General features: G+C 41.3%; 2 protein-coding genes across 4 annotated transcripts in view; one reads left to right on the forward strand and one right to left on the reverse strand.

The window, feature by feature from the left end:
• The first annotated feature begins 279 nt into the window (after positions 1 to 279).
• Positions 280 to 19,590, forward strand: rigi (RNA sensor RIG-I). The gene is made up of 19 exons (XM_056732349.1): positions 280 to 638; positions 2,455 to 2,586; positions 4,227 to 4,408; positions 4,486 to 4,630; positions 4,712 to 4,864; positions 15,043 to 15,138; positions 15,218 to 15,377; positions 15,486 to 15,735; positions 16,685 to 16,847; positions 16,921 to 17,022; positions 17,099 to 17,256; positions 17,463 to 17,598; positions 17,718 to 17,863; positions 17,932 to 18,028; positions 18,126 to 18,296; positions 18,381 to 18,529; positions 18,611 to 18,757; positions 18,876 to 19,037; positions 19,123 to 19,590. Exons 1-19 carry the CDS (start codon positions 533 to 535, stop codon positions 19,273 to 19,275), a joined length of 2,808 nt encoding a protein of 935 aa, XP_056588327.1. The 5' UTR covers positions 280 to 532; the 3' UTR covers positions 19,276 to 19,590.
• A 3,534-nt stretch (positions 19,591 to 23,124) lies between these two features.
• LOC130408911 (CXXC-type zinc finger protein 4) overlaps positions 23,125 to 26,933 on the reverse strand; it is a 5,228-nt gene continuing 1,419 nt past the window's right edge. For 2 of the 3 annotated variants that reach the window (XM_056732414.1, XM_056732415.1), the window contains exons 2-3: positions 25,145 to 26,174; positions 23,125 to 24,158 (exon numbers count right to left, since the gene is read on the reverse strand). In XM_056732414.1, the coding sequence (XP_056588392.1) occupies positions 24,111 to 24,158; positions 25,145 to 26,174 (1,078 nt within the window). In that variant the 3' untranslated portion in view covers positions 23,125 to 24,110. Of the gene's footprint in view, positions 24,159 to 25,144; positions 26,175 to 26,676 lie in introns of all 3 variants that reach the window. The other variant, XM_056732416.1, reaches the window with a different exon arrangement.

The raw sequence follows: 26,933 nt of genomic DNA on the forward strand, positions 1-26,933 counted from the left end.
TAAGACAATATGATATTATAAATGTAAATGTGCTCAGATTGATTCATCATGTTGCTGTATAGTTTGACGTAGTCGTGTAGTTTAACCTCTAGCCAAATTTACCATTGTGACATCTCTATGAACACGTTTGAGTTGTTATTTTAAACACCTGTTTCTGAGGTTTAAAAAATTCGGGATTTACCGAGGAGGACTTTTCCCTCTACTGGTTAAACTGGCGAAGGTTTATTTATTTTCCTGTTTCCGGAAGTTACTAAAAACATCAAGGGATTTCTGGATGGATGTCAACACTCCCGGACTGAACATAACAATGAAAACATGCTTTCTGATATTTTTGAATAGAAACCATTAGTTAGTCTAAACTGAGTGACTGTGTTGTGGTTAATAAGTGAGCTGTGAGGGATCATCGCCTTGAGTTTCGATTGAATCAGTTTCGTTTCTCGTGTTTACTTTCACTTTAGTTTCGGGATCATGTGTTGTGTTATAAGATCAGACTCGTTGAGTTTCATCAGACCGTCAGTGAAGCAGCACAGAGATGTACGAACTGGAGAAAGAAAATTTAAAGCGCTTCCGCGAATATTTCGCGAAGACTTTACGACCATCAGTGATCAAAGTCTTCATGAATGAATACCTGGATAAAGGTACGTGAGAATATCTCAACACACACACAACACAACACACACAAACACTTCATGACATTGACAATAGATGAATGGAGGTGAGGATCTGACTGTTCTTCTAGAAACCCGTCAAATATGAGACGTTGTGTAGTTTGTAACTAAATTCATGTTCAATCCAGATTTTTATCCGACAGGGTAAATAATGAATGGGGCAGTACCTATGTAACTATATATTTTATAGCTAATAATGATGCATTTCTTTAAAAATGCAGCTTTAAATCCTCTCAGTATATGGGTGTTTCTATAACTGCGGGTACTTTAAAGACCCCTGTGTTGAAATAAACAGCATATGCTGGTTTGTTATGTTTTGATTCTGGTTTGACCCGCTTAAACCAGCTGTAGAACAGAACATGACACGACCATCTTAAACCAGCACAAAACATACCAAACCAGGTTATGCTGTTTGTTTTTTCAACAGGCAGTGAAATTTTTGATTTATGTCAAAATGTGTCATATGAAAACTTGAAAAATATATAATAAAAATATCAATTAAATAGCATTTATAGGTGCAAAAACTGTTTTTGTTCATGTCCTACAACCCTAATCACAGTCTTAAGATATGTAAAAAAAGCTCAATTTGACACTATTTCAAAATGAATTTAATATACATATTAATTTACATCATCGTTTTTGTATATTTTACTGATAATTTGTATGATTTAGGAAGTAAATGTGCCTGTCCCACACTTTTGAGTCCATACCGCAACAATTAAAGTTATTTTATTATGAAGTTTTATCATAGTTTCTATGGACCACATGAGCACATTGCTGACAGACTAGTCCACCTCACAACCCCACAACCTCACTGACAAGATCCCAAAAATATGAGATAAATATAATCTTTTCTGTGTCAGTATTTGTGTGCCCTTACCATAAAGTTGAGGACTTTGAACTTCATCTTAAAAATAAATGTTTAAGTCTCCATGCAATATTGTTGGTCGAGAAATATGTATTTCAGACTCTGAAGATTAAAGTTAAAATTCACAGGGGTTGATTTTTTTTTTCAACTAGGAAACTCTGGACAAGAGGGACAGGATCATAACACAAAGCAGCTGTGCATGAAAACATATTAACTACAGTATAAGCAATACATAAAATAACATACACACATACTAATTCACACCAAAACACACATAATGTACATGCACATGGACATACACACAATCACACAACCAGAGAGAGAGAGAGAGACAGAAGATAAAAGAAGAGAAACAAAGGAAATATATTATGCAGACTATCAATTCCTATGGGGTTGTCAAATTCACGCAAAATGTTACATTAAAATAATATTAACAAGTACAAAATCCTAAAGCTGATGTTCATTTTGGACAGTCAGAAGTGCAGAATAATCCATACATATTGTATATGTGTTCTAAAGTGAAAACACAGACTAATAAAATCTCTTTAAAAATACTTGTCTTCTGAATAAATGAATGCAAATGAAAATACATTATTTATGTTTTGGTTTATTCCCACGGGATGTTCTCTTTGAATCCTTTGGGAATTGATCCTGGAGACTGTGAGGAAGTCCAGTGCGAAATCTGCATTGATTTATTTTGTGTTTATTTTAAGGTGTTTGATAAAGGTGTACAGTTTCTCTACTGTAAGCTGTGGTTCCTTGACAGACCTGTTAATCAGGTTAACCAGTAAGAACACGTGTGTTATGATACTGTATATAATAAAAAATAAATTATCAGTACATAACTGCACATCTGTGTCCGATTGTTTGAAAGCATCTGTTAAATGAACACATGTCAAATTTGTTCTGTTGGTTTAGTGACGGTGGATGGGATTCTGTCTAGAGAGGAGACGTCTGTCACTGAGGCTGTGAAGCTGTTATTCGACCGGATGTGTGATCTAGATACGCCAGGCTGGTTTCAGGCCTTCATTGACATTCTTCGGGCCTCAGGTAACTTCACACAAACACAACGCAACTGAAAAGATCACACTAACTTTTAAAGATGAGTTGATGAAAGACCCTTGATGCAAGACTGTATTCTCAACACAACTTTTATTTGTATAGCCCTTTTTACTATTTTCATTGTTACAAAGCTGTCAGGAATGGGGGACAGAGAACCCACAAGCAGACGTGGATCAAAACCAAAAAATAATTTATTTGAATGAAAACACAAAACAAAACCCACAATGGCGCAAAACAGAAAATCATAAATAAACTAACAAACCAAACACTTACCATGAAGGGAAATAAACTCAAGGATAAAAAAGGGAACTAAAACATACACTTCAAAAAACACTGCACTGCAGGAACATGGCGGGGACAAGATTTCTGGAGGCGGGTAACACAACATGTACAAGAAACAATGAACTGCACAGAACAAGAGACGAGAGGCATTTAAATGGAGACAATAACAAAGGACAATAATTCAGTTTGTGCATGAAAACATATTAACTATAAGCAATACATAAAATAACATACTAATGCACACCAAAACACACATAATGTACATGCACATACACACACACACACACACACATAGAAGTAGAAGATAAAAGAAGAGAAACAAAGGAAATATATTATGCAGACTATCAATTCCTATGGGGTAGTGAGAATTCATGCAAAATGTTACATTAAAATAATATTAACAAGTACAAAATCCTAAAGCTGACGTCAGCAGCCCCTTGCAGAGCAAAACCAGTGCAGCCAGTGTGCCAACAGTGGCGAGGAACCCAAAACTCTGTGAAAAAAAAAAACTCGGGAGAACCGAGACCCAGCCAGGGGAACCAGTTCTCCTCTGACACCGCTGCTGCATCTCTACAACTTTCACAGTGCTCGCACAACTAGGCTAAATAAACCACAGAAAAAGAAATAAAAGTGTTAGAGGATATATTTAATGTTATCTTAATATTATAATATCTTAGTTTGCAATGTGGTTGTGTAGTGGGTCATGTCAGGTCGCTGCCTCCCTCTTTCAGCTCCACCATCTGGACTTGTCACAGACCTCGGAACAATGAGAAAAGACAACTAAGAGCAGAATACAGTTCTGCAAGCGCATCAGTCATTGTAGGAAGTGTTCCTGATTCCAGTTGATCTAAATAATGCAGCCTAATAATACTTAGAGTATTGGTATTATAGAAGTGTTGTGTACGCAAGGTTGAAAAGATGCGTCTTTACGTAATCAAGATTTAAACTGACAGTGTGTCTGCCTTCCGGACAATATTCAGAAGACTCTTTCAGAGTTTGGCCACTTTTATTTTGAGACTCTAGGTCAGTGCTGTAGTACTTCCAGACATTTTTCTGTAGTCTCAGACTTTTCTTGGACTCGTTGGTCTCTGCACTCGGCACTCTGAGTCTGATAAAATTTTCTCCTTCGAAACAAAACCATTAATGAAGCATATATAATTGCTTTAGTTGGACTCTTGACTTTCATGAAGTTTCTAGTTTCAAGATTTCCATTGGCAGCCCAGAATGTGATTGTTACATTACAATAAAATGCAAAAAATGGGAAGTTGCACATCAGCTTAATGTAACTTTGGTGGAATTACTATACCAAAGGAAATAAAATGAACTAACTTCTGTGTTGTGTGTAGAGTACACTGGTCTGTGTGAAGCTTTGATGGACTGGGACTTCAGTAAGTTTGAAAGTCTGCAGGAACACAGAAGGCTTCTGGAGAAGATCGAACCGTCCATCACCAAACACATGAAGCCCATCGAGCTGCTCACACACATGAGTGACACACTCAAAACAAAAGAGTGTGAGGAGATCAGAGCGGTGAGACACACACATATACACATCATCATTATCTCACACACACACCAGCACATGTTACATCTGTGTGTGTGTCTCAGGTGGAGACAAGGCGTGGTCCAATAGCCGGCAGTGAGATGATGGTGCAGTGTCTCATACGTTCAGATCAATACAACTGGTTTAAAGTGCTGAAGATGGCTCTGGAACAGTGTGAATTAACTCAAGCTTTACAACTACTGGAACCAAGTAGATACTCTTTTCTTTTCGTCTGCATCTTCGTCCATCCGTTCCGTTTCTGTGATGATGATTTGACTGTTTGTCCTGCAGATGGAGATGGGAAGGTTGTGAATGCACAGGATGAGGACATGGACACCTCGACCTCAGAAACCATAAAAACTGTGTTTCAGTATCAAGAGGACGGTGAAAGTGACGATACTCTGCTGAAGAGCGCCAACAACACCTGTGTTCCGGAGACATCAGGTACAGAGCCCAGGTCGTGATAACCACACCTGACAAACTCTTACGTGCCATCTCTGCTCACCTACCATGACCTTTAATCTGTCTGCAGGTGTAACCCTATTTACGAGGTAGTAATAATGTACATAGGTTTAATAGTCTAGAGTAGTCGTAGAGATTTCAATAAACACAATTTGGACCAGAATCAGAAGACGCTAAATTGTTAAGAGCCTAAGAATTGAATATCAATAAAACATGCCACACCAGAATGACAGTTTACGCAACCTGTATTAATTTCACAGGGTGGAACATACATACAAGAAAAAACACATTCATGAAAAATAACAAACTAAAATAATAAAGTGCGCACGTAAATAAACCCCTCTCTGTTCAGTATCATTGAGCCAAGTTGATCCTCGGTTCGACCTGCCTTGGTTGAGAGTTCAGTTTCACCGTTGGGGCCCTTTTATTTTACTTGTGATAGTGTTTGTCCTACCACCATGAAGATGAAGAAGGTGATCCTGGCAATCCGTCTAAAGCCAGAGTCACAAACACGGTTGGCTCGCCACCCAGCCACCCGGACTGGGAATCTATGACTCGCTGTGAGAACGCCTGGAACGTTTGGATCTATATCCCTCCGTGGAAAGGATCACTGCACGATGTTTCCAGCTCTTTACCAAAACCTGACCTATAAATAAGGCCAAATCATTTCTTTCAATTACCATTCAGTGAATAAATGGACTGCTACAGGCTTCCACAAAATAAAATGAGATAATATTTCAGTACACCTATAATGCCATATAAAAATATTTCTCTCGCTGTACAACAGCTCTTATGTTTCTTCTCAGGTATCAAACTATATGAATTTCTCTAGTATCAAAAGTAAATTTACATAAATTGCATTCTTCATAAAGACACATTTCAAATTCAGGTTTTATGAAACCTTATGATAGTAACATTAACAGTATGAAAAATAAAACTGCATGAATTGCATGTAAACATTAATCAAATTGTATCACTTTAAATTAGAGGCATTAAGGCAGTAGTGTGCTTATTTATCCCCCTCTGCACCGGTAACAGTGGAAGAATGCACTAAAAATATTACCTCTTTAAGCTTCAGTGACCACAATAAATTCCACAATTTTTAACATCATTATTTAACAAACTATTTAGCAACAGTATGAAAAGTTAACATTTCTTTTTATAACCCACAACCGAAATAACTTGATGGTTTCAAAGACAATAACCAGTATATCGCTAGCCTATTGTTGCTAATTGCCTTTTTAACATATGCACACAGCAGGCCCCACACCTTTAGCTTTACACAATGAGCACCTTTGCATTGATTCACCCATTAACACAGATTAACATAGATGCTAGCGAACTCATAAACTCATCAGACTAGGTTTAACACAAAAAGGGCAGCAAAAGCCTGGTCTGTTACCATGAATATTAGCAAACTCAGATGCCTAGATAAACAACTCACCATTTTAACGGAATTCACTGCCTTTAGCTCCGTGACAACAGTGGATTCAGGCACAGCTTTCGTTTACACTCTAAATTACAATAAAGTATAATCAGTATAATCCATAATGATTACAGAACTTGTTTAATTTACTTCATATTGTTTTATCCACCTTACCAAGCAGATAACGCAACCTCCTATGCTCGAATGCAAGCGCCAAAAGAACGTGCAGTGACGCGAAACTAGAGGTGTAACCGTAACGGAGCCTAGCTAGCAGCTGATTGGTCAGCTCAGTGCCTCGTAGAATTTACCCATTGGCTCACTGACAAATGCATCAAAAATCCAAAATTAAAGTTAACCCTTTCGTGACTGGGTTAGACAGCTAATTGGGGTTTCTCATTATTTAACCTGGCTACACTCTCCCCCTTTGAACTCATGTACGTCCCTGTACATGGCAATGGTTGAACTGTTTGTATCTCAGGGTACAAAACAGAAGGATACGAGTTCTCACCCTCACTTAAAATGTCAGCCACAGCTGTAGTTAACCCCTGAAAGAATGATTTAACAACTGTGACAAAGGGGTTTCCAAGTTCAGTATATTCAAGTCTCTTTGATGGCTGACGGTTTCTCTCTGATCTCCTAAGTGTTGTATCCATTATTTCCTCTTCTGGTTCTTTACTTGCATTGCGACTCATATCCTTTTCACTATTTAACATGTCAAGGAACACTGGAAGCTGCTCAATTTGGATGTCATCATCAAGTAAGTTTTGTTCCTCCACAGGGTTTTTACTATCAGGCAAGTTACTTTCGGTCATAACGATTTCATCAGCTTGTTCATCAAACATTGCTCTTTCGGTAAGTAGGTCATCAGTGTCGTAGTGGTGACAGTTAGGATCATTAAGTGTGAGGGGACTGTCTGAGGCACCATTGGACATATCAGGTGGCTTGTTAACTTCAGCAGTGCAATCTACATTTTGAACATTCACAGGACAATTGCCTGGAGGTTCCGTATGCCGTTTATCCTGCACAGTAAGCATGGTTGGATTAGGCTGCACTAGACTGTCATGGACTGTGGTACACTGAGCATTTGGGGGTTCTCTGAAATAGTAAACAGGAATGATTTCATCTTCATCGTCTGAGAAATTATTCTCATCCACAATAGGATTTGCACGGGTGGCTGGCCTGCGCCTTGTGGGCTGCTGGTCAGACGTCTTGTTGACCTCTGTAGTCAGGTAACCACATGGAAGGAGTAAGTCCCTATGCAGTGTTCTCAAAGGACCATCCTGATTTTCAGGTTTGACTGTATATACGGGCAGGGTACCTGCTCTCCTCACCACCACGTGGACAATTGACTCCCACTTGTCTGAAATCTTATGTTTTCCTCGAATGCGAACGTTTCTGACCAATACTCTGTCTCCAGCTTCCAAGTCCGAAACAGTCACACGCCTGTCATACCTCATTTTGTTCTTGTGTGCTATCTTTGCAGCATTTTCAATTGCTATCTTGTAGCTGTCTTCAAGTCGTGACTTAAGGTTTTGCACATACTCTGCGTGTGATGTTTGCTGACCCCCTTGCACTGGCAATCTAAACGCCAAATCAACCGGCAGACGAGGCTGACGACCAAACATCAGTTCATATGGTGTGAATCCGGTCACCTCATTCCTGGTGCAATTATAGGCGTGGACCAGAGGTTTTACAAAATCACGCCAACGAGATTTCTCTGGGCTTTCAAGAGTACCTAGCATGTCTAGTAAGGTGCGATTAAATCGCTCAACGGGATTGCCCCTAGGGTGGTATGGGGTTGTTCTTACTTTGTGTATGCCGGTCACTCGACAGAGCTCTTTTATTGTGTTGGACTCGAAATCACGTCCTTGATCACTGTGTAACCTTTCTGGCATTCCATAGTGTACCATAAAGTTCTCCCACAGACACTTTGCCACTGTGCGGGCCTTTTGGTTAGGTGTTGGTATGGCAACCGCAAACTTAGTAAAGTGATCTGTAATCACCAGTATGTCTTTGGTCCCACTTTTGTCAGGTTCAAGGGAGAGGAAGTCCATACAGAGGAGCTCAAGGGGTCTGGTGGTGTTAATGTTTACCAAAGGCGCAGCTCTCTCAGGTAGCGCCTTCCTCCTTACACACCTGCCACATGTTTTGACTTTTCTCTCAACATCCGAAGCCATTTTTGGCCAAAAGAATCTGGTTCTTACAAGATCCAGTGTGCGGTCAACCCCCATATGACCCATATGATTGTGTAGGCTGGTCAAAACTGAGTCACGCAGGTCAGCTGGGAGCACAAACTGATAAAAGGTCTGAGAGCCCACTTGGCGCCTCCGGTACAAACTGTTATTACGGAGTTCAAGGCGATTTAACTCCCTCAACAACAGTGGAAGCTCAGTGAGTTCATGTCGCAAGGTTGGGGGTGGTTTTTCTCCCCGCTCGATCTGGGAAATGACATGCTTTATACTTTGATCAGCTCTTTGTTTACTCGCAAGCTCTGCCTCAGTTAGGTGGGGGATAACTGGCAACCCACCAAGGTGATCTTCTTGCCCATAACTGTCAGGCACAGCAGTAGCTGAGATGGCAAGAGTTTCAACTAAAGCAACACCATCTGAAGAATCTGGGCCATCATAACTGACACTGTAAATGAGCTGTCTCTCACAGATTGCTTGCACAACAGTTTGATCTACTGCATCTATATTTTCTGGATCAGAGAGGTGGCCCTGAGTAAACTGTCTTATGCGCTCTCTCTCTTTTTGGGATTTAAGATCATCAACCAGCTGCCCATGAGGCCTGCGGGACAGTCCATCTGCATCGCCATTTTGCTTTCCTGGACGATAGAGAAGTTTGAATGAGAAAGTGGACAGTGCTGCCAGCCACCTATAGCTTGTCGCATCAAGTTTCGCTGTGGTCAGTATGTATGTCAGCGGATTGCTGTCAGTAACAACAGTGAAGTGGTTGCCGTAGAGATAATCACTGAACTTTTCTGTCACCGACCACTTGAGTGCTAAAAATTCCAACTTGTGTGCTGGATAGCGACTCTCACTCCTTGACAATCCTCTGCTTGCATAGCCTATGACTCGACATTGACCCTCCTGTTCCTGATACAAAACAGCACCGAGTCCAGTGGTGCTTGCATCAGTGTGGAGAACATAGGGCGTCTGGGGATCAGCAAAACCTAACACAGGGGCGGAAGTAAGGCTCTCAATCACCAGGTCAAATGCCTGCTGGCAAGCGGGTGTCCAACGACTCCCAAAGACCTCCTTTGGGTTGCGGTACTGACCTGCTTTCTCATCTGACTTTAATTTCCTGTGAGAAGGTGGGTAACCAGAGGTTAGATTGTGGAGGGGCTTAACGATGTTAGAGTAGCCCTTAACAAACCTCCTGTAGTACCCAGCAAACCCAAGAAAAGATCTCAACTCTCGCAGGTTGTTTGGGACCGGCCACGTCTTAAGGGCAGCAATCTTCTCCGGATCAGTCTCGACTCCATTCCTGGAAACTACATGCCCAAGATAACGGACTGACGTCTGGAAGAAGACACACTTTTCACGTGATAATTTCAACCCGAACTCTCTAAGGCGTGTGAGCACCTTCATCAGCCTTTCTTCATGCTCTTCTAGAGTCCTTGAGAACACAATCAGGTCGTCAATAAAGACTAGAACATCCTTTAAATGCATGTCCCCCATGCACTTTTCCATTAGTCTTTGGAAAGTGCTAGGTGCATTAGTCACTCCCTGAGGCATTCGGTTAAATTCCCAGAACCCAAGCGGACACACAAATGCGGTCTTTGGTTTGTCTGCTTCCTCAACTTCGATCTGGTAATAACCAGACTTTAAATCAAGGACGGAGAACCACTGGGAACCACTGAGCACTGAGAATGTGTCTTCCAGCTTTGGAAGAGAGTATGCATCTTTTATGGTCTGGAGATTGAGACGCCTGTAGTCTATGCACAATCGGACTTGGCCATTCTTTTTCCTGACCACTACTATAGGTGACGAAAACGGTGACACTGACTCTCTGATGACTCCTGCATCAAGAAGCTCCTGAATGTGTTTGCGAACAGCTTCGATGTCTTGGGGGTGTATTGGTCTTGCACGCTGTTTAAAAGGAGTTTCATCTGAGAGTTTTATGTTGTGTGCCACCTTATCTGTTCTGCCAAAATCCAAGTCATGTTGTGCAAACACGTCGGGCATGTTGTTGAGCTGCTGAGTGATGCGATCTCTCCATTCAGATGGAATTGGGGACTCACCGAAATTCAAGTTTAAGTTGTGCTTGCTGCTTGACTGTGCCTCTGGTGACTTTGAGAGGGGTTCTGATTGTTTTACTACACTGTGCTCCTGTAACAAGATGCTCTGGTAAGCACTTATCTCTGCAATCGCACATTTAGCGGGAATGACTATATCATGGTCAGACTCATTACTGATGACCACTGGTAGCTTATAGGGCCGCTGCTGGGGAATGTCGACTAAACTAGCTGTAACCAGCAAGCCACCCGGCAAGGAGGGTAATGATGGTTGCTCAATGACTACAAACTTCTCATTCTGCAAGCAACAAGCTACAGCAACTCCCTCAACTACTACAGTTTCACCAGCTGGGATGATTTTAGAACTTCTGCCTTGCAATGTTACTACACTGGGTTGACTGTTGTTGGTTTGTTTTTGTCTAAGCTCAAGACATTTAAGAACTGCTCTATAGCCATGTGGGATTGGTTGATGGCGTGTCAATCCGGCTTCAAAGTACATGTCATACAGTACATCAAGCGTATTGGTGCCTATAAGCACAAGAGACTCTGAAGTGGCTCGAATGTCAGGAACTACCAAAGCGAGTGTATTTACATCCATTGACGCTCCAATAAACTCTTTTGGAAAAGTTACAGTCATTTCTATGTAACCCAGATAGGGTACGGACTGTCCATTTGCTCCTTCCACCTCCAAGAGATCATGTAGTGGCTTAATCTCCTGCTCTGGAAAGTGCTGTTCATAAAATGACCGGGGAACTGTTGTTACTTGGGAACCCGTATCTAGTAGGCAGCTGACTTCTTCACCTTTTATGCTGACTGCAGCAGTGCTCTTGGTACCGACCAACCCCTTAGGGAGTTTAAAAGGGTGGTTCTTACTTGAATGTTTTAGATTAGCACATGCTTCAGCCTTGTCTTTACCGTTTACGTCTGAGGGACGTTGTTGACTCTCTTCAGTCCCTGTTTGTCCCCCAACAGGAACTGCTAGTCGTTTAAAGGCAAGTTAAGACTGTTTTGTGCGTCCCACATTCGCTGCTTCTCCTCTAACTGTTTTTTCTTTTCAGCTACTAGAACAGGGTTTCCCCTGTCTGTGCAAACTGGGGCAATGTGCCCATCCTCCCCACAGTTAAAGCAGTACCAAGGCCTGGGTCTGAAATTCTGCTTTTTCTTGGCCTGTTTTAGCATGTCTTTGTTTGCACGGTCTAGTTTTTGTACTTTGCCTGGACTTTTCCCTGCTGCTTCCCTGTTATCAACCCCCTTTGTCCTTTCCTGTGCCATCAAATAGGTTAATTGGCTTTGTAAACTGGCTACTTGTCTCCCAAGATCCTCAATAACACTGAGACTGACCTCTGACTTCTCTCTTGACTCTGCACAGGCCCACGCACTTTGGAGCTGAAGCTGGCCACGTTGCCTGGTGGTGCCAATGTGTTTTTTCATGCGACTAGCTTTAGCTAACTGTCTGTCTTCTTCTGTTCTTAGTAACAGCAAGAGGTCAGTAAATGAAGGGGGGTTGCTTTTCTTCTGCTCAAGTTGTAGGCAAGAAAGTAACGAATTGTCCCAGCATCCTCTACAGAACTGTTTAAGTAGCTGTTTATCTACATCGGCCGGTGCAGCCCCACCCCTTCTCACAGCTAGGTTCAATGCTAATTGCAGTCGGTGAAGATAAGTGGAGGGTTTCTCACCCGGGTCTTGAAGGGTGTTCATAAACTGGGCAAAAAGTTCTTCCCCATCCTCAACAGTACCAAAGGCTGAGTCCAAGAGCTGCAGGTAAGCGATGGGGGGTGATCCAGGCCGTAGCCCTTTGACCACATCGGCTGCAGGTGAAAATAAACATTCAAGAATTCTTCTAGAAATCTGAAGATGGGACATGCTGGGATCATTTAAAAGCAGTTCGATGTGTGAGCGCCAAGTGTCGTAATCAGCTTCATTACTGGGTCTGGGAATCTTTCCAGAAAAGGAACGAAGCCTCACTGGAGATTGCAAGTGTGGGCTTACACCTTCACTCCTTACGATATGCTCAACTACCACCTTCTGTATCTCTGCTGGGTTTATGTCACTTACTGAAAGGGACGGAGCTTTTCCTCCACTAGTGAACAGGACTGAATCAGTGGCATTTAAGCAATTTCCTTCCCGTGGGGCATTCAAGAGTGAGACTAGGGGCTGTTGATCTTCAGGGGTAGGGGGTTGAAGTATCAAAACTGGGGTCTCAACATGTGAAGGGGGGACTTCTATGCCTACGGGTTTCATAGCTTCAATATCTTCACCAATCTGAGACATCATCTCTTTCAACACCTCCCCATAGTCTTTGCCACTTAGCTTGGCTAAGCCCTTTAACTCAGCTAGATACGTTTTTGTAGCATTACTGCCAATCTGCGTAGTGTACACACTGCTTAATGCTTTAACAACATATTTAGCACATGGATCACCCTGCACTGTGTGCGTGTATGGCAAAAGTGGCTCTAAGGTCGCTAAAGCTGACCCGCTCGAAAACTCAATGATCAGGTTTTGGTAAAATTCTGATTTAGAATCATCAACGAGAAGGGCTCCTTCAATGGAACCGTACTCCCTAAGGAAGTCTACAACTTGCTCATCCTGATCTGCTACCTGTGTTACCCCACTAACAATCACTGAATTTGGAATTTTAACACCTGACTTCTGTATGAAATCCATTTTGCATATTCTTTCAATATTGATATTCAATGTCTCTGGCTCCTGGCTGGCTCGCCAATTATGTAACCCTATTTACGAGGTAGTAATAATGTACATAGGTTTAATAGTCTAGAGTAGTCGTAGAGATTTCAATAAACACAATTTGGACCAGAATCAGAAGACGCTAAATTGTTAAGAGCCTAAGAATTGAATATCAATAAAACATGCCACACCAGAATGACAGTTTACGCAACCTGTATTAATTTCACAGGGTGGAACATACATACAAGAAAAAACACATTCATGAAAAATAACAAACTAAAATAATAAAGTGCGCACGTAAATAAACCCCTCTCTGTTCAGTATCATTGAGCCAAGTTGATCCTCGGTTCGACCTGCCTTGGTTGAGAGTTCAGTTTCACCGTTGGGGCCCTTTTATTTTACTTGTGATAGTGTTTGTCCTACCACCATGAAGATGAAGAAGGTGATCCTGGCAATCCGTCTAAAGCCAGAGTCACAAACACGGTTGGCTCGCCACCCAGCCACCCGGACTGGGAATCTATGACTCGCTGTGAGAACGCCTGGAACGTTTGGATCTATATCACTCCGTGGAAAGGATCACTGCACGATGTTTCCAGCTCTTTACCAAAACCTGACCTATAAATAAGGCCAAATCATTTCTTTCAATTACCATTCAGTGAATAAATGGACTGCTACAGGCTTCCACAAAATAAAATGAGATAATATTTCAGTACACCTATAATGCCATATAAAAATATTTCTCTCGCTGTACAACAGCTCTTATGTTTCTTCTCAGGTATCAAACTATATGAATTTCTCTAGTATCAAAAGTAAATTTACATAAATTGCATTCTTCATAAAGACACATTTCAAATTCAGGTTTTATGAAACCTTATGATAGTAACATTAACAGTATGAAAAATAAAACTGCATGAATTGCATGTAAACATTAATCAAATTGTATCACTTTAAATTAGAGGCATTAAGGCAGTAGTGTGCTTATTTATCCCCCTCTGCACCGGTAACAGTGGAAGAATGCACTAAAAATATTACCTCTTTAAGCTTCAGTGACCACAATAAATTCCACAATTTTTAACATCATTATTTAACAAACTATTTAGCAACAGTATGAAAAGTTAACATTTCTTTTTATAACCCACAACCGAAATAACTTGATGGTTTCAAAGACAATAACCAGTATATCGCTAGCCTATTGTTGCTAATTGCCTTTTTAACATATGCACACAGCAGGCCCCACACCTTTAGCTTTACACAATGAGCACCTTTGCATTGATTCACCCATTAACACAGATTAACATAGATGCTAGCGAACTCATAAACTCATCAGACTAGGTTTAACACAAAAAGGGCAGCAAAAGCCTGGTCTGTTACCATGAATATTAGCAAACTCAGATGCCTAGATAAACAACTCACCATTTTAACGGAATTCACTGCCTTTAGCTCCGTGACAACAGTGGATTCAGGCACAGCTTTCGTTTACACTCTAAATTACAATAAAGTATAATCAGTATAATCCATAATGATTACAGAACTTGTTTAATTTACTTCATATTGTTTTATCCACCTTACCAAGCAGATAACGCAACCTCCTATGCTCGAATGCAAGCGCCAAAAGAACGTGCAGTGACGCGAAACTAGAGGTGTAACCGTAACGGAGCCTAGCTAGCAGCTGATTGGTCAGCTCAGTGCCTCGTAGAATTTACCCATTGGCTCACTGACAAATGCATCAAAAATCCAAAATTAAAGTTAACCCTTTCGTGACTGGGTTAGACAGCTAATTGGGGTTTCTCATTATTTAACCTGGCTACACAGGGATCAGAGGAGGTGAGAGGAAACTCAGAGAGTATCAGAAAGAGCTGAGTGCTGCGGCCGTTAACGGACAAAACACCATCATCTGTGCTCCGACAGGTACGTTACACTCCTAAATAACACACCAGTAGTCGTCTTCATCATCAGTTGGGTGAAATGTCCTTTCTGTTCCCTTCAGGATGTGGAAAAACTGTTGTGGCTTTGGCAATCTGTGAGAATCACCTGAAACAGTTCACTGGCAGGGCAAAGGTCGTCTTCTTGGCAACAAAAGTTGACGTCTATGAACAGCAGCACAAACTTTTTAAGGAGCACTTCTCCTGCAAGGACCCCAGCATAAGGCATCTCTCTCTCACACACATATACACACATATACGTGTATTTACACATATATGTGTAAATATGTCCACAGCAACATATGTGTAATGATGTGTGTTTGTGTCCTTTAGGGTGACCGGGATGTGTGGTGATATGGAGGGTGTGTCTGTGCTCTGGCTCATTGAGAATTATGACATTGTGGTGATGACGGCTCAGATTCTAGTCAACGCTCTTAACAGTGGAGAGGTGGCGTCTCTCGAGCTGTTATCACTTATTCTGCTAGACGAGTGTCATAACACCACCGGAAAACACCCGTACAACAACATCATGACCCGATACCTGGACTCCAAACTCACCAGCAAAACACACTCTCTACCACAGGTACCACAACACGCTGTTCTGTTTAACACTGTTCTGTTCAATGCTATTCTCTTCTGTTCCACACTGTTCTCTTCTACACTGTTCTGTTTAACACTTGTTTAAAGCTTTTATGTTCCACTCTGTTCTCTTCTGTTCCACTCTGTTATCATCTGTTCCACTCTGTTATCTTCTGTTCCACTGTGTTATCTTCTGTTCCACTCTGTTATCTTCTGTTCCGCTCTGTTATCATCTGTTCCACTCTGTTATCTTCTGTTCCTATGTTTTATCTTCTGTTCCACTCAGTTACCTTCTGTTCCACTCTGTTATCATCTGTTCCACTCTGTTCCAATGTGATATCGTCTGTTCCACTGTGTTATCTTCTGTTCCACTCTTTTATCATATGTTCCACTCTGTTATCTTCTGTTCCACTCTGTTCTCTTCTGTTCCACCCTGTTGTCTTATTTTCCAAACTGTTCTGTTCAACAGTTTCTTGTTCCACTGTGTTATCTATGATCCACTGTGTTATCTTCTGTTTCACTCTTTTATCTTCGGTTCCACTCTGTTATGTTCTGTTCAAATGTGTTATCTTCTGTTCAAATGTGTTATCTTCTGTTCCGCTCTGTTATCTTCTGTTCAACACTTGTTTAAAACCTATCCGGTTCACTCTGTTCTTTTCTTTTCCACACAGTTCTTTTCTGTTCCACACTGTTCTGTTCCATTCCACTATGTTCTCTACCATATTTTGTTCTGTTTTGTTTTACACCATTCAGTTCTATTCTACTCTGTCCTTTTCTGCTGTGTTCTGTTCTCTTCTGTTCCTCTGTTCTTTTTCGGTTCTGTTCCACTCTGCACTATGTCACTGTGTCACCGTGTCATTATTATGTTCCTTTATGTTCATCTCTGTTCTGTTCTCCACAGTTTAATTGTGTGTTGTGTTCTGTTGGTTCACGAGTTTGTCTCTGTATCTCAGGTCGTGGGATTGACAGCATCAGTGGGCATCGGAAATTTCAAGAGTCCGCTGGAGGCTGAGAGCAATATCTTACAGCTGTGTGCCAACCTGGACACCAGGGTCATCACCACGGTTACCAAACACCTGGATGAGCTCAGATCTTATGTTCACACACCTGAGAAACGTCAGTATTACACACACACAGGTGTATCTGTTAATAATTGCATAATTATTAACATTGTTTGCGTTTATTTCAGAGTTTTTTGATGTTCCTCAGCGCACATATGATCCCTTCATCAAAATCATCAAACAAATCATGAGTAAAATTGAGCAGCTGGCACAGAACACCTACAGCATCGGTACACAAACTTTACATCTATACACACATACTGCAGAGAGACAGACACACACTTAACACACATGTTTGTTTCACAGGTAGCCTGTCAAACCTCCAGAACCGTGATTACGGCTCTCAGGTATATGAGCAGTGGATCGTCTCTGTTCAGAAGAGCTGCAAGGTTCTACAGATGAAGGATCCAGAAGAGGAGAGCAGAATCTGCAGAGCGCTCTACAACTACACTGAACATCTGCGGGTGACTCACACATGCATACACTCAACACAAAAGTCACTGCAATGTCTTCATTCACTTGATTTTATTCTAGATGTAATGAAATTGGTTATTACAAAACACTAACCAATCAAGTCAAACTGTATCATTTTACATGGTCCAAATTAGTGTGTCTGTATATCTGCCTGTGAAACATGTAATGATGATGAGTGTTTTTTATTTACTTTCAGAAATATAATGATGCTCTGATCATCACCGAGGACGCCCGGACTATAGATGCTCTTGACTATCTGGATTGGTTTTTTGAACAGGTCCGAAACGCCGGCTATGACGAAACCGAGAGGAAACTCACCGAGTTCTTTGACAGTAAAGAATTTTGATGTTTATTTTTGCCCCAGTATTGCCATAAATCAACAATACATTTTATCATACATTGGGATTGAAGTTAAATATCAGCCGGTCTCAGGTCAGTCTCATTGATTCAGGTCAGAGGTCACAGTTGCTGGATTTGGCCACAAACGGACAGCAGAACCCCAAACTAGAGGAGCTGAAGTTCATTCTGGAGGAGGAATATCACAGCAACCCTCAGACCCGAACAGTCCTGTTCGTCAGGACACGAGCCCTCGCTGATGTGAGTCTGACACCACACACCACACACACAAACTGTTCACACACTCAAGTTAATTGTGTGTTTTTCAGGCCATGAAGAAATGGATTGATGACACAGATTCACTGAGTTTCCTGAATCCTGGAGTTCTGATTGGAAAAGGACGCAAATCAAACAGTAACAGCTCAGGTGAGAATCCACACACACACACATTCCTGTCAATGGAGTGTATAGTTCTTGTGTGTGTTGTGCAGTCTTCTGTGAGGTTGTTGTTGTTCTTGTACAGGAATGACTCTAAACAATATGAAGGGTGTTCTGGAGTCTTTTAAGAGCTCTGATAACAATAAGATTCTCATCGCCACATCCGTCGCTGATGAGGGCATCGATATCCCACAATGCAACCTGGTCCTCATGTATGAGTATGTGGGTAATGTGGTGAAGATGGTCCAAGTTAGAGGTAACAAACAAATAAATCACACATTTTTTTCCTTTATAAAGTTGTAAGATCTGACCGTCATGCCCATCTGTGTGTGTTGTGAAGGTCGTGGTCGGGCACAGGACAGTCGATGTTACCTCATCTCCAGCTGTAAGGAGCGCATTGAGAAGGAGAGAATGAACATGTCTAAGGAGGAGATGGTGGAGGAAGCCGTTACGCGTCTGCAGAGCAGCCCGACTCAAATCAGCAGCAAGGTTCTGCTCCACCACCACATGTCTTAAACATCTTCTCTCGTCTGAAATGACTCATGACTCTTTACACACACGTGTACTCAGGTAGACATGCTACAGAGAGAAGATAAAGTCCGGAGGGATCACATCAGATCCAGTCCTGACAGACCCAAAGCGCAGGCCAGCTATGAGTTACTCTGCGGCAAGTGTAAGACGTTTGCATGTCTGAGTGACGACCTCAGGGTCGTACAGGTACGACAAAAACTGTCAGAACACTCCTGTGTTTCTTTAATAATGTCAGAAACTTGTCACCACGTGACCTTCTGGAGTCCTGGAGATGTGTCATGTTTTTCTTTTATGTTCTCTGCAGGCGAGTCATCACATTGTTCTTGATCATTCCATCTTCAAACGCTGCACAACACAACCTCATAAAAAGCCCAAGACCTTCGATGGTATCTGTAAGAAGGAGAAGCTGCTGTGTGCCACCTGCAAATATGACTGGGGAATCATCGTCTCTTACCTCAACATACAGGTTACCCACACAAACTCGTCACATCCTCTTGCCTTCTTTTGTTTAGTGTAGATGTCATAAAAGGTGCAATGTTGTGTTTTTTCAGGATCTGCCGGTGCTGAAGATCGAGAGTTTCACCCTGCAGGACCGTAACACTCAGAAACAGATCTACTTCAGGAGATGGCGCGATGTGACGTTTGCCATAAAAACGTTTGACATCACAGAGATCACGCCAGAATCATGGCCATTAAGAGAATGAGCGACAAACACACAACTGAACACTGCCAGGATAAAGACAACACAACTGACAGTAGATTAGAATCATTTCATAATAATAATGTTCTGATTTAGTTACATTTCAATAAACAATAACTGCAAAATATATATTAAAAGTATACATGTACAATTCTTATAGTTGTCAAATACTTGTGTACATGTACACATATTTAAAAGTTTTCTTAGAGTACAGAATTTGGGCAGCTCATGTGTTTTGCATATGAATTTGTCATCACAGTACTTTTTTATTAGAAGCGTGAACTGAAACTTCAAATAAAATAAAAAAGCCAGAGATGAATACATTTGTTTAATCCAATTTATTTTTACCCATTGTTCTTATATCTGTGGTTCTTTTCTTCTAGAGCATCATTAGCAAGATTGTTTTAGTTGTCTTAAATTAAAACTTTAAAAGCGTGTTTGTTTATTGAAATCATATCAAATATTGGCCTAAAAATGATTGAGAATGAAACGAAAACAAAACAATTGAAATGTTGCATCAGAAATAAACTGACATGAGTTTAAAGCACTAAAATTATAATAATAAAAAAAATTAAAATTAATTAATTGTATACAGCAACATAAAACATAAAATAATTAAATGATAAAAGGATATGAGAAAGTTGCTAAATATTTAACTATGCTACATCCTAGCTCAGTGGTAGGAGCATTGTGTTAACATCCCAGGGAATGCACGTACAGTTGTGTTCAAAATTATTCAACCCCCAATGCTGTAAATGGTTTTAGGGAATTTAGTGTACATTTGTAATTGTATTCAGAATGAAATCCTACAAGGACTTCTTAAAGAACCATATGCAACTAAAATGACATCAATTAGTTTTGTAATACAGTAGTAAATGTTTCTTTTGTGAATTCTTCATTGACATAATTATTCAACCCCTTAAAGACTACCACTCTGAAGAACAGAGGTTAAATGAAGTGTTTTCAATCAGGTATTGAAAACACCTGTGGATATCAGGGAGCAGCAATAAAGCCTAATAAGCACCAATTAGGCAGCTTTAAAATGACTTTGATTCTCAGCTCCTTCTAGACATTTACTGGTGTGGTTACAAACATGGTGAGGTCAAGAGAATGGTCCAGGAAGACAAGAGAACAGGTGATTACTCTTCACAGGAAGGGCAATGGCTAGAAGAAGATTGCAAAGATGTTAAACATACCAAGAGACACCATAGGAAGCATCATTCGCAAATTCAAGGTAAAGGGCACTGTTGAAACGCTACCTGGTCGTGGCAGAAAGAAGATGCTGACTTCGACTGCTGTGCGCTACCTGAAGCGTAGAGTGGAGAAAAGTCCCCGTGTGACTGCTGAGGAACTGAGAAAAGATTTGTCAGATGTGGGTACTGAAGTTTCTGCTCAGACAATACGCCGCACCCTGCGTAATGAAGGCCTCCATGCCAGAACTCCCAGGCGCACCCCCTTGCTGTCCCCAAAGAATAAGAAGAGTCGACTGCAGTATGCCAAAAGTCATGTGGACAAACCACAGAAGTTTTGGGATAGTGTTCTGTGGACTGATGAAACAAAATTAGAACTGTTTGGGCCCATGGATCAACGCTATGTTTTAACAAGGCCTATGAAGAAAAGAACTCCTTGCCTACTGTGAAGCATGGCGGGGGGTCAATCATGCTTTGGGGCTGTTTTGCTTTGCTGTTTTGCAGGTACTGTGAAGCTTCAGCGTGTGCAAGGTACCATGAATTCTCTTCAGTACCAGGAGATATTGGATGACAATGTGATGCAGTCCGTCACAAACCTGAGGCTTGGAAGACGTTGGACCTTGCAACAGGACAATGATCACAAGCATAAGTCCACTCGAGCATGGTTGCAGATTAAAGGCTGGAACATTTTGAAGTGGCCATCGCAGTTACCAGACTTAAATCCGATTGAGAACCTCCGGTGGGACTTAAAGAAAGCAGTTGCAGTGCGCAAGCCTAAGATTGTGACTGAACTGGAGGCTTTTGCCCATTATGAATGGGCGAAGATACCCGTAGATCGCTGCAAGACACTTGTGTCAAGCTATGCTTCACGTTTGAAAGCTGTTATAACTGTAAAAGGATGTTGTACTAAGTACTAAGATTGAATGTCACTTGGGGGTTGAATAAAACTGATAATGATGTGAGCTCAGAAAAGACATTTGTGGTTATTTCATTATAAATGTTATGTTATATTTGTCTGACCTACACGTGCCTTTTCTACCGCTTATCCGAACTACCTCGGGTCACGGGGAGCCTGTGCCTATCTCAGGAGTCATCGGGCATCAAGGCAGGATACACCCTGGATGGAGTGCCAACCCATCGCAGGGCACACAAACTCACTCACGCACTCACACCCTACGGACAATTTTTCCAGAGATCTACACGTGCCTCTTTGATTTAATTGTAAGCAGGATGACTGAATGATCATAATCAATGTCAAACCGACCAAAACAATCAATTTCAGTGGGGGTTGAATAATTTTGAACACAACTGTACATAGAAACAAATGTATAGGATAATGCAATGTAAGTCGCTTTGGATAAAAGGTCTGCCAAATGTGTAAATGTGAAATGTAACTAAAATTACCACAAAAAACGAATCTAAATATTAATAAATAAAAATGTTAATAAAATGAATAAAAAATAAAAACTATGGTAATTCTGATCATGAGATGAATGAGTCGTTTTCAGTCAGTAAAGTCTTTCACAGAGAGATCATGATACACCTGTTCAGAATATTGTATTGGCCAAAATTAAGAGAAAGATTTATTCATTTATCATTTTTTTTCACTCTACCAGACTTAAATCCGATTGAGAACCTCCGGTGGGACTTAAAGAAAGCAGTTGCAGTGCGCAAGCCTAAGATTGTGTTCTTCTCATTACTGTTACATGTTTAGTTGCCAAATGAATATCTGTAAATGAAAGAAATTACCATATAGTTCAATAAAATTGTCTGAAATGTGAAATTTTCTTGAAAATAATGTCTCTAAAATCTTAATGGGTTTAAAACATTCATGACAAAGCAAAGCATGATTTGTTGTTTGATTTGAGGGTGAAATGAGATCTGGGTGTGATCATGAATCCAATCAGAACTGAATATTTCACGTGAAAACGTGATTTCAGTTCTAGAAAAATATATTTCGATAATGAATTCCGGTCTGTGATATCATTTAAAATGTTATACGATAAACGTGTTGCAGGTTATTTATATATGATGCATGAATATTTGAGAACACAAAGCAGTGTGCTTAAAAATGTATTTATTTATTCATGTATATTTTAACACACTGCTTTGTGTATAAAAAACATTCATGCATTTCCCAGCTTACTGAAAAAAGGATGAATAAATTCAATATGAAATAGAATAAATCAATGTAATATTAATACTATTTTTCAGTTGAGTCTGAACCCTGGAGAATATGTCTTTGTCCCTCTCTCTCTCTCTCTCTCTCTCATACACACACACACACATTCAGATGTTGTGTGTGTGTGTGATGTAAATCTCGGGCGAGAGTGAAGGCATCTCACGACCCCTCCCTCCTTCTAGAACACAAGACTTCATGTCATTGTAATTCATGTTGCCTAGCAACATGGGAGCCGTCATAGAAGCCCAACAATAAAGAGATGACATGTACAGTGATGTGCCGAGCGCTTTAACGCAGAGATATGCCTCCGCCATCTTTTCCCCGCTCATCTGAGCTCGGAGGGAGCCATGAAAACCCTCAGCGAGTGACATCTTATCACATCGCTCCTGTCGAGTCCGTCACACATTCAACAAAACACCGCACAGGTGAAGAGAAACGGCACAAACAAAAGAGCCAGACGGCCAGTCACACTTCAAAAAGGATCACATTTAATGAACGAGTCATCCTAACAAGTCTCTTCTTCATCAAGACAGTGAGGTGTCACAACAGCAATAAACAAAGTTCATTTCTTTAAGTCTTTAGTTAAAACAAAACACTTTTCTACCCATGCAACAGAAAGGTGGTTTAAAGGGATCGTTCAGCCAAAAATATCAGTTCTGTCATCATTTATTCCTCCTCACGTGCTTCTATAAACCTGTTCGTGACTCCTTTTTCTTTTAGAAATATTGGTTCCGATGGGGTTCAACATTCTTCAAAATATCTTCTTTTGTGTTCTGAAGAAGAAACTCATACAGGTTTGACATGACGTGAGGGCGAACAAATGATATAAAAAATCTAATTTTTCTGTCATCATTCACTCACGTTCACGTAGCACTTGTTAAAATAATACATAAATGACAGTATTGAAGTCATATTTCAAGCTTTGCACGAGGAACAGACTGACATGTAAGTTGATTGATTTCCTGACGGATGGGCTGCTCGTGTGGTTCATATGATGTATTCAGTGTATTTTGGTCTGTTCTTTATGTAAAGCTCTCATATGCCTTTAAAAGACTTGGGATAAAGCGGATAAATTGTTTGAACGTAGATTTTTTTTGTCATTTTGGGGGTTGAAAACAGTCCCGATTCACTTTCATTATATGAAAATTGTTTCTTGAACAAATCCTCTGTTTTTGTTCCAGAGAAGAACGTTGCATGAGTGAATTATAACAGAAGTGACATTTTTGCGTGAACTCTTCCCTTCAGACACAGACGAGGTCCTGATACGACTGAAATCGAGTCTCTGTTTCTCTACGTCTGTTGGTGTTCGGGTGAGTTGAGGTCATTGAGTCTCTCGGCTGCTGAATGACCTCGGTACCACAGTGAGTCCTGAGGGGAGGGGTAGAAAGCGAGGGCGAGTCCCTGATCGCGGGGGGTTGTAGGGTTATGACCTGCAGTTCTTCAGTGATGTGGTTTGTGGTGAGTTTTTCAGAAGAACCAGCGGAAGGTGTCGGCCGCTCCTGCTGATGGTGCTCTCTGAGCGAAGAGAACACAAGACAAAAACCTTCAGAATTTCTGCAAACAATTCACTTTAGCTCATGGTAATGTGATCATAAATGTCAATCTTACTGACTATACACAGCTACTGAGAGTCAGACACTGAGGATATCTGGTCAAAATCGCAGCATTTATTCATGTTATTATTCCACATATTTCATTTTTCATATCAGTTATTTTTTGATTTACTTTAGTTTTTTTTGGTTTAAATTTTACAAGCGCCAATGACATTTTATTAATATATTTCTATACTGCAATTTACGTTAAGTTTATTTTAGTTCCAGATTAAGTTTTATATACTTTCAGTTGATTAATTGAATGCCTCAACTTTGTTTCAGATTTATTTCATTACAAATTTTTGGTCATATTTTATTTTATTTAAAATGACTTTTGTTTTTCACCAATTTGGTTTTAGTTAACGCTAATAATCCTGACACTGATATCATTTTTGAGCGAATGATAATTCTGACCATAAAGTCAGCATGTATGTATTTGTAGCATATAGAAGCGTTTCTAGAAAGCACTGTTATTATTCGCACAAGCGGTCGTTTTGTTGAATTGTATTATTGTGTATTTGAGATTTTTCTGCCCCTGAAAGTTATGTAAAATTATTGAGCAGAATCTTTTCCAGAAGCGTGTTGAGATGGTCTGATTCCATTGTAGTGAGTTAATGTGACGTGAATAGATGAATCTGTCTTTGTATGATTACACAGAACTTACAACATGTTGCCTCATCTCTCAGCAGTGTGTGTGTGTGTGTGTGTGTGTAAGGGCATTTCACCAGCATATAAGAGGGCTTTGGGAAATGGTCAAAGCTAACACACACACACACACTGCTCTGTGGTTTATTATGGCTGTGTGTGCCAAGTCTGGGCTCTATTCCAGACCCCCCCACCACATCACTCCCACTTTAACAGCCCACTTCAATAGACCTCCCAGCGTGTGTGTGTATGTGCACAGCTCACCTCTAGCGTGCTGCCCGGTTTCTTCTTGAGTTCCTCGCACTTCCTGAACTTGCAGATTTGATGACCCGTCTTTCTGTTTCGACAGGAGCTGCACACGCCGCAGTTAATGAGCCTCCTGCAGGGGGCGCACACGCCGCAACGCTTGCGTTTGCGCTTGGCCGCTCCGCTACCGCTGCCGCTTCCACTGCCGCAACTGCCGCTGGCATTCCCGTTGAGGGTGGCAGGAGAGCCGGAGCAGGACGAGCCGCTGTGCTGGCAGTCCGCCGCCACGTTAGCGATCTGGAATGCGCTGTCTGACATCGTGACCCCGGATGACCCTGCTCCAGAGTGAAGCGTCGTCATGACAATGACCCCTGGCGGCAGCGACAGACCCCCCAGTGGGGGCATCCCTCCGAACGTCCCACCCCGATCCGCCTCTCCAGCGCCGGGGGGCGGAATGGACGGCGGGCACTTCAGCCGGTTCATGCACTCCGCCCCGTTAACTGGCAGACCGCGACACTGCTCTGCGGTCAGCGGAGAGAGGAAGTTGTCACCACCCATCGCGAGGGCGGAGTCTTGTGGAATGTGTTTGGCGGACATGTGCACAGCCTCCGCCCTCGGCATGCCAGTCCGGTGTGTGTGAGGTCCGTTAACCGTGGTAGGCTTTCGCCCCCACAGCATAGCGTTGTCGCAGGGCCAGGGTGGCATGGCTGACAGCCGGGCGGAGGGGAAGAGGGGCGTGGCGATGCGGGCGATTTTGGCGTTCTGGGGAAATGGGGCAGCCGCAGCTGCGGCGGCGGCCGTGCTGTTTTTATAGAAGGTAGCGAAAGAGCGGTACCGCTCCATCTGAGCGCTGTAGTCCAACACAGGGTTCACATGACACGAGTCGATCTGCAGGGGGAAATCTCGACCGGGGGTGTGGTTGTAGTTGTGGGTGTGGCCATGGGTGTGGCCATGAGCATGTGGGCTCTCCATACACACACCACTGCTCATGTTCGCCATCAGAGCAAAACAAACATACGCTAACACCCAACCATCCACTGTGGAGGTCCTGTGGGGCAAAGAGACAAAACCCCTGGTCAACAGACATTTCATTATAATTAAATTATTTTATGGGTTCATAGCGATTTTATGCAAATGATCAAATAATTATTACATTTTTCAGTATAATTGTACAGAATAAAGACATTTGGAAAATTCAATGATAGATGGTACACAGAAAGTAGAAAATAATCCTTAATATAAAAAATCATAATTAAGAATCAATTGTTATGCATTTAAATGGAATCAAGTAACATTGCTCGAAGAATCTACATCTATGCACACATAATATTGTTCAAAATTATGCAATGTTGGTACATCTCCTTCGGTGTCTTATTTACATAGTTTATGTATAAATATATTTTTAGAGACAAATACACCTTCAATTTATTTTTTATCCAATTTTCATCCCAAACGGATTTTCCTTAATTCTAAATAAAGGATTGTATTAATAATCTCGCACATCCTTTTCACTACAAAGATGTCGTCAAAAGAATAGCAATCGACCTCACCGTTTCTGTCAGAAGGATATATGTTTTTATCTGTAGGATTATTGCTGTCATAAAGCGTTATAAAGCGTTTTCTTTAGCGTATGTGTGGACGTCAATAATGCAGCAGAATAAGGGATGATATCTTCATCAAACAGCCGTGTTTTTATTATTCTGTTTTAATAAGAAAAACAAGAGCAATACTGATGAAAAAACACTGGAAGAGAAAGTTACTGGTCAAATGTGTGTGCACGCGCGAGAGAAACACTCTACCCCCCCAA

This window comes from Triplophysa dalaica, chromosome 20 (genome assembly GCF_015846415.1).
Source record: "Triplophysa dalaica isolate WHDGS20190420 chromosome 20, ASM1584641v1, whole genome shotgun sequence".
Lineage (NCBI taxonomy): Eukaryota > Metazoa > Chordata > Actinopteri > Cypriniformes > Nemacheilidae > Triplophysa > Triplophysa dalaica.